The sequence below is a fragment of the Gracilinanus agilis genome, chromosome 5 (genome assembly GCF_016433145.1).
Source record: "Gracilinanus agilis isolate LMUSP501 chromosome 5, AgileGrace, whole genome shotgun sequence".
Taxonomy (NCBI): Eukaryota; Metazoa; Chordata; class Mammalia; order Didelphimorphia; family Didelphidae; genus Gracilinanus; species Gracilinanus agilis.
The window spans coordinates 299201389-299210764 of record NC_058134.1 but is presented as its reverse complement, the minus strand read 5'-3'; the positions used below and the strand labels follow the sequence as shown (position 1 = coordinate 299210764).

At 52.5% G+C, this 9376-nt stretch overlaps 1 protein-coding gene across 1 annotated transcript in view; it reads left to right on the top strand.

Moving 5' to 3' along the window:
• The first annotated feature begins 275 nt into the window (after positions 1–275).
• KIAA0930 (KIAA0930 ortholog) overlaps positions 276–9376 on the top strand; it is a 37134-nt gene continuing 28033 nt past the window's right edge. Inside the window, exon 1 of the mRNA XM_044677624.1 lies at positions 276–383. Within this exon, the coding sequence (XP_044533559.1) occupies positions 320–383 (64 nt within the window). The 5' untranslated portion in view covers positions 276–319. The remainder of the gene's footprint in view (positions 384–9376) is intronic.

Sequence of the window (9376 nt, the reverse complement as noted above, 5' to 3'; positions counted from 1 at the left end):
CGTTCAACGCGAACGCCCCCGGAGGTGCCCCAGAGCGCGGCGGCCAGCCCAGCCACCCTGCCCCTCTCGGCGCTCCCGGGGGTCCCCCTCCCTCTCGGGCCCCCCTCCTCCGGGGCCCCCCTCCCCCGGGCCCCGCGCCTGCGATGAGCCCATGGCCTCGTCGCGGACGCCCGGCCCGGCCCGGCCCGCGGAGCCTTGCCACGAGGAGGAGGAGGGGCCGCCGGCGGCGGCGGCGGGGCGGGGGGCTGGCGGAGCCGGGGCCGGCAGTGGCAGAGGTGACGGGGTTCGCGACGGTGACGGCGACCGCTCCCTGCAGCAGATGCTTCGAGCTATCGCGGAGGAGCGGAGGCGCCTCAGCCTTCGCCAGGAGATCAGCGGCCTCGGTGAGGGCAGGGGGCCAGGGTAGGGTGGGGGGCATCCGCGGGCTAGCTTGCAGGTGAGCCAGCCCAGGAGAAGGCAAAGGTAGGGGAGGAGGCCGTTTTCTAAAGCGTCCCCCTCCCCCCTCAGCCTGACCACCTTGTCCCTGCGCCTGAACCGGGAGAGCAGCGAGCATGGGGCCAACTGTCAGGGAGCTGGATGTGCTTGGAGATTGCAGGGAGAACGCCCCCAAGTCGAGGTGCTTGGAGATCCCTGATGGCTGCTCCCGGGGGCCCTCTAACGCAATTGCTGCCTTTGTCTCCCAGATTGGGGTGGGCCGGGCTGCAGAGCTGGGGCACTGGGCTGCTGGGAGTGGGGGCTCCCCGCTAGCCTCGGCTATCTGCCTACCTCCTTGGAGATCCTGGGCCCCGGGAGACGGTCTACCCATTGTGTCTGGGGGCGGGGCTGGGGTCGAGCCGGCAGGTGCCCGGGGATGGCCTGCACTTGGGCTATTGTTCTGGGTGCCCTTGGGATTAAAGATGAGGGTGGGGCTCCGGGAGGAAAGAGGAGGGAAGAGGGAATCCCTCCTCCCCACCCCCAGCCAGGCCTCTCACCTCCTCAGACACTTCATGAGTCAGACACCCCCCTCCCACCCAGGTGAATGACTTCATCTTGTTCCCAGCCCAGGAGGAGGCTCAGCCTCTGTCCCGGTGGCTTTAGATTCTTTCAGTGGTGGGTGGGAGGAGAAAGGGATTTCTAGAAAAGCCATCCCCCTTCCCTGCCCACAGTTGGCGTTTGGTGAGAGACCCAAGCCTGGAACTCAACCTCAGCCCCCAGGTTCAGTCCTGCCTGCCTGGGGGACCTTACAGCTTCTTTGGCCTTCAGTTTTCTTCCCTTTCCGATGAGGAGGTTGGGAGCCCCAGCACTGACTAGTTGGGGTCCCTGGGCAACTCGTCTGAGCCGAAGGGTCCCCTTTGGAGCCTGGGAGGTGGAGGCCCAATGGCGAACCTCTCAGGAGGGGGCCCCTTACAACCCAGAAAGAGTTGTAGATAGTCACTGGGCCTTCCTTTGCAGCAAGAGGTAGGCCCAGGCTGGAGGGATTCTGGGCTCCCAGAGCCTCAGAAAAGCCAGGAAATCCCTTTGGTCCTCTTCCTCCCCCAACATTACTGTAGCATGAGGGATCGGCACCTTGGAAGTGGGCCTGGGGGTTCAGTTCTCCCCAGAAAGGCAGGAGACCATCAACTGGGCTGGCAGGCAGGCTGGGTGTGGGTAGAACATCAACTGAAATGGGAGCTCAGAGGATCATTAAGGTGGCAGAGATTATTCCAGTGATTGGGGTTACTTCAGCCCCAGGCTCAGAGCAGAGAATAGGGCCACTTGCTGGTGGCCAGGACAAAGACCCTGGAGCAGGCCCCAGACCCTGCTGCCAAGGAGCTTCCGGGCCAGTGAGGGGGAGGGGAAGAATAGCCTGCCACCTCCAGGGATATTGAACTCATGTGGCCCCAACTGAAGTGACCTGAGAGCTTTTCTGCAGAGCCCTCCAAGTCCCAGAAGGTGTGCCTCCTCTCTCCCAGGCCCGGGAGGGTGGGAGCTCCCCAGGGCCCGCCCGGCCTGTCTGTTTCTTTGTCTCTGAATTTTCTGAGCTGCCTCTTGGAGACCCTTTCTGAAAGCTTGTGAAAGGCATTTGGAGAGGGAGGGATGGAGAAAGACAAATGCTGAGGGCTTCTGAACGCTAGGGAGACCCTGGAGGATTCTAGCAGATGCAGGCTTGAGAGAGCACCGGTCTAGGCACTAAGGTGGGGCTTGGAGTAGAGAATGTGGCTCTTCTCTTTTGTTAGGGCCTTGGGGGACAGCTGAAGCTTCAAAGGTAGGCCGAAGCCAACCTGTGCTGGACCTTAACTGCCAAGGTCAGGAGTTTGAATTTTGTGTGGAAGGCATTAGGGGCCATTGGGGGCAGACAGATGGCGGGATCGGCAGCAAATCCTGGGGTCATTCCTCCCCGCCTGAGTTGGCTCTCCCTTCTCCCCCTTTAGCTCCCTACCTCAGCCCCACAGGACCAGCCAGCCTTCGGATGTCTCCACCTACCTAAAACAGAACTCTTTTCCCCAACCCCCCTCCCTCTTAGTATGGGCCGAGCTCGTGCCTTCCCAGGCTTAGAGTTTGCCTCCACCTTTGGCCTTCTTGCTTCCCAAATAGTCATTTGGCAAGACAGCAATCCTCGCACAGCCGACGGTCAGGAATGTAGGAAGTGTCTTCTGGGTCCAGGCGCCCTGCTGAGGGCTGGGGTTGTAGAGGAAGACAAAAGATAGCCTTTGCCTTGGAGGAAGGGACGGACCAGAAGCAAGCGAGTATCAACAAATGAGCGACGACGTTCTAGGAGGAAGAGGGGTCAGAGAACAGAGTGGGATTGCAGTCAGCACTTAAAGGAAGTGAGGGAAGGCAGAAGGGGGCCAGATGGCCAGAGAGAGGAGCTGAGAGCTGGGAGACGGAGAGTCTCGTTCCCACAGCAGCCAGGAGGCAGGGACATTGGATTGAAGAGGATCTGGTGCACAGAGGGAGGGGGCACAGGTTAGGGCGGGCTTTGGATGCCCAGCGGAAGATTCGATATTTGATATCGGAAGTGTTAGGGAGCTGAGGGGCATGGAACGGTCAGACCCGGGCTTTCCAGGGTCCCTTTGGCAGCCAAGTAGAGGACAGCCTGTTGAGGCAAGCAGAACCCTCCACCCCTAGCAGCTACTGCAGCCAGCCAGGAGAGGGGTATTTGGAGGGTCTGCACTAGGATGGCGGCGATGTCAGAGAAGAGAAGGGGGCACGTTCAAGAGATATCAAAACATGGTCCCGTCGATGAGAGATTAGACACAGGGAGGGGGAAAGGTGGGAGAGAGTAAGGAGTCCACAGTGGTGCTTAGGTTGCAGGCCCAGAGGACTGGGAAGATAGTGTTGCTCTCTACAGTGACAGGGAAGGTTTAGGGGGAAAGAATTCTGGTTTGGATATGCCAAGCATAAGATGTCAACTGGACGTCTAGTACAAGCGTCTGAAAGGCGGCTGGAGAAGAGAGGCTGGAGGTCAATGGACAGATTGGGGCAGGAAAGGAAGGCCTGAGAAGTATCGACACGGAGATGATGGGAATTAAGTCCATGGCGCCCACGAGATCACCAAGTGAAGGAGGATAGATTGAGAAGAGAAGAGGGCCCAGGACAGAGCCCCGAGTAGAGATAGTCCAGCCCTGGGGATCCAGCAGAGACGGAAAGAGCAGCCAGAGAGGCGGGAGAACCAGGGCAGAGGTCTTGCAAAAACCTAAAGAGAAGAGCATGTCGAGGGGAAGAAGGTGATGGGAGTGTCTAAGCTGCAGCTAGTTGAGGAGAATGAGGATTGGGAAGGAGCCATTGGATTGGACCACTAAGACACTATTGGTAACTTTGGAGAGAGCAGTTTGGGTGGAATAATGAAGTCAGAGCCAGATCGTAAGAGGAGAAAGAGAGGAAAGGAAGTGGAAGGCATTGACTGGCGATGCCTTTTATAGCCACAGAAGAGAAGAAGTGAAGCTTAGGCTGAGAAGGGAACCTTCCCTGGAGCTGAACCATTAGAGCAGGGCGGCGAATGAAGTCAGTGGATAGAAGGTCTGCCTTGGAACAAGAAGTCCTGTCTCTGCTGTGGGACCCAAGGCCAATCACTTCACCTTTTGGTGCCTTGGGGAACTCTTGCACATGGTAAGTTACCAGGGAGTTGCCAGTCTCTTGGTAGAGGCAGTTTTGACATCCTGCATTGCCTGCATCTGTGAGAGATGGCTAGCTAGATAAAGCCTTGGTTAAGCACTTATTATGTGCTAGAACTGTGGAGAGAGAGAGAGAGAGAGAGAGAGAGAGAGAGAGAGAGAGAGAGAGNCTAGAACTGTAGAGAGAGAGAGAGAGAGAGAGAGAGAGAGAGAGAGAGAGAGAGAGACTGACTGACTCAGTAACTCAGTAACTCACTGGAGTGAATTGATTGAGACTGAGAGGAGAAGGGGAAGACAGCTTTTCCAGGGAGGCACTTAAGGCCAGGGAGTTGAGGCAGAGATAGGCTAGACAGGAGCCCTGGGCACTTCCTCAGATGGAGGTCCTAGCCAGGAGTGAGTGTTTCCCCTTGTTTTAAGCTGATGACTTCAGGAGGTATCTGAGATGCTCTTTAGACAGATGGAGAAACTGATTCCAAGACTAATTTGCTCATGGTCATTCAAGACTAGACCGGAGCCCACTGAACCTTCCAGGAGCTCCCATCTAATCTTTGTCTGAGCTGGGATTCAAACCCAGGCCTTTGGCCTCTTTCCTAGGGTACCTTTCTTGACCCCAGTCATTGGTGACCTGCTTTGCAGGGAACATAACAGGAGATGCCTCTCGAAGTGAGGGAGTCGCCCTGCACCAATACAGTCCTTCCTTGGGGATCCCTTTGGCTCAGAGCCCTCTCTTGCGGCTTGGTCCCTCTCCTCTCTGGCACCCATCCCTGGGGCTGGGCCTCCCTGGTCACCCTCTCCCCACCTCCCCCTTTGTGCTGAGCTTCTCCAGAACTCCGTCCCCTGCTGTGCTCTCCTCATATTAACTTGGTCCTGCCTTGTCTAAGGGGGCTGATGGTGGCACTGTAGAGTCAGAAGAAATGAATGAGAAAGCATTAATGAGTGGTGACTGTAAGCTGGGAATCCAGGCAGCAAAGCTCTGCCTCCCCCGGCTCCTCTTCTCAAGGGGAGATAGCAGCACCTCCTGGAGAGCAGGGGCTGCAGCTCCTCCATCTTATGACGAGGCCTCTTGTCTTTAGGGCACTGCCGCAGCTAAAATCCCATGGGATTCCTTGGGGGCACTTTCTCACTGGGCCTCAGGAGCCATAGCGACGAGGGAGGCTGGGCTCTGGCCTTAGCACCTGCAGGAAATGCTGGTCAGCAGAAGGAGGCAGTGGTGGCACTGGCAGTACCAGTGGCATGGATGGGGTGAGAATGGTGGCCCTTCTCTGCAGATACCAGTTCTGGGCCCTGCACTGGAAGTGGGCCTGATGGTCTCAGAGGAGGGAGTGTAGGAGCCCACAGTCCCTGGCCGTCTTCATTTCTAGGAGTCTGAGGGGAAGAGGTGGCAGTGAGCGGGCCATCTGTCCCACCAGGCACATGGTACCATACATATCTCCTTCGGGGTACCTTGCAGCTTCAGTTAGGCTGAAGACCTGAGTTCAAGTCTTGGTTCTATTATTGTGTGACAAGTTCTTTCCCCTCAGTCAAGCTTCCTCTATAAAGGGTAGGGTTGGATTCAGTGCTTTCTGAAGTCCCTCCCAGGTGTGACTTTGTGTTTGGACATTCTCTCACCATCTCCCCTTCCCTCATAGACCCTTTCAGGCCTGTCCCTCCACCATAGCTCCTAATACATCTAATGAACAAGCTTCTTCCTTCTGGGAGGATTGGGTCCAAAGGGCCCCGGGCCCTGAGGCAGGCTGAAGAGCTGGAAGCTCACCCAGCTGGGTTTTCACATTGCAATGGCCAAGAATGCTATGAATCAATCCCCTTGAACTTGACCCTGGACTCAGGGACTGGATAGAACCAGACACTGTCACTGAAAGCTTAAATAGAGTTTATTTTCTTTGCTACAGAAATCTGTTTCTCCCATAGAATGGCAAATGGCTGTTGGCAGTCTATTGGGTGGGAGTGGGGGTCCTAGAATTCCAGATTAGAAGGGATCCTGGAGATAATCTAGCCTGGGCCTTCTAAACTCCACCCCCCCCTACTTTTTTTTTTCAAGGGCTGGTCCCCCTGGGCAGTATGGCTGGTGAAGCCTAGTACCCTAGACTTCCCAGATTTTTATTTTTATATACATAAAACTATACAGGAAACCAATTCTATTGAAATACAGTTAGCAGAATATTAAAAAAATATGTAAACCACCAATCCCAAATTGGGAGTCCCTGGTCTAGTCTATTTCCCTCCTTTGCTAAGAGAAACCTGAAGCCCAGAGGGCTGACAACAACAGACAGGTCACGGACCACTGCCCAGATGGCCTCTGTCTTGGCCAAAATGTAAAGGGTAAAATTTGAAGGGCTGGACTAAATGTAAGAGAAATGTGGTCGCCAAAATTAATTACTCAAGTCAGAATGACTTTTATGGTAGGTTATTTACAAAAAGAGAATAAAAGTAGAGAAGTGAGAAAGAGGGTAGATCAATTACTTCAGCCTGGTTCAAACCAGGCAGGGCTTCAGAGACCCCAGCAAAGTGGGGCACAGAGGTAAATTAAACAAGGGTTCTAGCCACAAGGCCTCCCACAAGATGAGGGGCCTCTCTGGAGGCTAGTACCTCCAGAAAAGCTAGGAAGAGGAGTCAGCCTTTTCACTCACCCATGTGGCAGTGCTAAGGGAAGATCCAAGAGCAGTATGAGGTTCAAAGTCAGAGCTCCTACCAGACCAAGTTCAAAGGAGAAAAAACTGGTCACTGGAAGTTACCATCATTTTTTTTTAACATTTATTAATATTCATTTTTAACATGGTTACATGATTCATGCTCCCCTTTCCCCTTCAACCCCCCCCCGCGCCCCTCCCCACCCTTGGCCGATGCGCGTTTCCACTAGTTTTGTCATGTGTCCTTGAACAAGACCAATTTCCAAATTGTTGGTAGTTGCATTGGTGTGGTAGTTTCGAGTCTACACCCTCAGTCATGTCCACCCTGACCCATGCGTTCAAGCAGTTGTTTTTCTTATATGTTTCCTCTTCTGCATTCCTTCCTCTGAATGTGGGTAGCGTCTTTACCATAAATCCCTCAGAATTGTCCTGGGTCATTGCATTGCTGCTGGTACAGAGGTCCATTACATTCAATTTTACCACAGTATATCAGTCTCTGTGTATAGAGTTCTTCTGGCTCTGCTCCTTTCGCTCTGCATCAGTTCCTGGAGGTCTCTCCAGTCCGCCTGGAACTTCTCCAGTTTATTATTCCTTTTAGCACAATAGTATTCCATCACCCGCATATACCACAGTTTGTTCAGCCATTCCCCATTTGAAGGGCATACCCTCCTTTTCCAATTTGTTGACTACCATCATTTTTAAAGACAGTTCTTTGTGTCACTTTCTGTGCCGTCCTTCCACTTTTACACGGACCAATTGCAGCTTATCTTTGCTTCGGACTGCTCAGGGGGTAGTCAGTCATTTTTGATTTGTTACTCACTAGAACATGTGGGTCATAGACCCTCCCCCACTTAGGGATTAAGTGGGGGTATATACATTCCTGATGGCTAAAATCTAAATAGGCAGGGGAGAGTTAATCCCATCTTCACAATCACCTCTGTGATCATTTGGGAGACTAGTCTCCCCAATTGATCATGTAACACAGTGATTCCAAAAGTGGGCGCTATTGCCCCCTGGTGTGTGCTGCAGCAATCCAGGGGGCGGTAATGGCCGCAGGTGCTTTCCTATTAATTGCTATTAAAATTAAAAAAAATTAATTTCCAGGGGGCTAAGTAATATTTTTTTCTGGAAAGGGGGTGGTAGGCCAAAAAAGTTTGGGAACCACTGATTTAACATCTTGTACCTCTAAAAATCTTCTAACTACAAGTGCATACAAAATTGCACCTTCTAAGAGGAAACTACAATGGAGATAAGAGAGAAATAGAAGAGAGAGAAAGCAAAACCATTGTTTGCTAGGTGCATTAACAAAAAAGCCAATTAGAGGCCAGTCCCCTTTGGCATGAGTGTACATTCAAAATAAATGTGTTCAACCCCCTTCAGTTCAGGCAATTGCACCCCAAAGTTCATTCTGGATCTTCTTGATGCAGTGTAGGTTTTTACAGGCATCTTTCTCCAAACAGTTCCTCTCTGGGACTTTCCTAAATCTGGAAAATCATAAAGATGTAACTATCCCCCTTCTGCTCCCATCTTTGGATCCCACGCCATGGAGTAGTCCTTGATTCTAGAAGGCTCTTCTGATAGGGCCCAAATGCTACCCCTCCTTGTGAAGGCTTTGAAGGCCTTCTGTGCAGTTTGGGGATGGGAAGGACCAGCTGGCATGTTGGAGAGGGACTCATCACCCCAGAGATGCCACCTTCCCCCCCCATGAGGTTTTCAGCTATAGTAATTCATAAAGGACCTTTCCTAATTGTGTGACCTCAGACAAGTCATCTCACCTGCATACCTCTGTGCCTCAGTTTCCTTCCCTCTAAAAGGAGGGGATTCCCTTTGAGATTCTTACCCACTAGAGATCTAATGGAGGAGGATCCTGTCAGGAGCTGTGTAAATGGGGCCTTTCTCAGTGTGAACCCTCTTTCAGAGGGGCTTGCCTCATCCCGTTTTTTTTCAAACCCTTACCTTTTGTCCTTAGAATCAAAACAAGTATCATTTTTAAGGCAGAAGAGTAGTAAGAGCTAGGCAATTGGGGTTAAGTGACTTGCCCAGGGTCACACAGCTAGGAAATGTCTGAAGTCATATTTGAAGCCAGGACCTCTAGCCACTTAGCCACCTAGCTGCCCCTCATCCCACTTTTAAAGCGTGAGAAGCCCCTGACTTCCCCAAGCTGCTGAGGCATAGGAAGTGGGATGAGTGGGCCTGACTCAGAGTTTTCGGTTCCTTGGCCTGTTTGTTCCCCTCCCCTGACCCAGCAGAGGAGAGGTGTGAGGTTCCTGGCTTTGGAATACAGCAGATGCTCATGGCTGAGTTTAACACTTCTGCTCCCAGAGATCTGTGAGTCCCTCCCTTGTGACCATTGACATTTCTGTAGGGCTTGCTTTATAGGTTTTTAAAAAATTATTAATGAATTAATTTATTTAGAATATTTTTCCATGGTTACATGATTCATGTTCTTTCCCTCCCCTCTTCCCGCCTTCCTGCCTTCCTTCCTCCCAGCAATTCCGCTGGGTTTTACATGTATCTTTGTTCAAAACCTATTTCTCTGTTATTCATATTTGCAGTAGAGCGGTCCTTTAACATCAAAACTCCAATCATACACCCATCGAACCATGTGATCGATCCCATGTTTTTCGTCTGCTCCCACAGTTCTTTCTCTGGATGTGGATAGTGTTCTTTATCCTA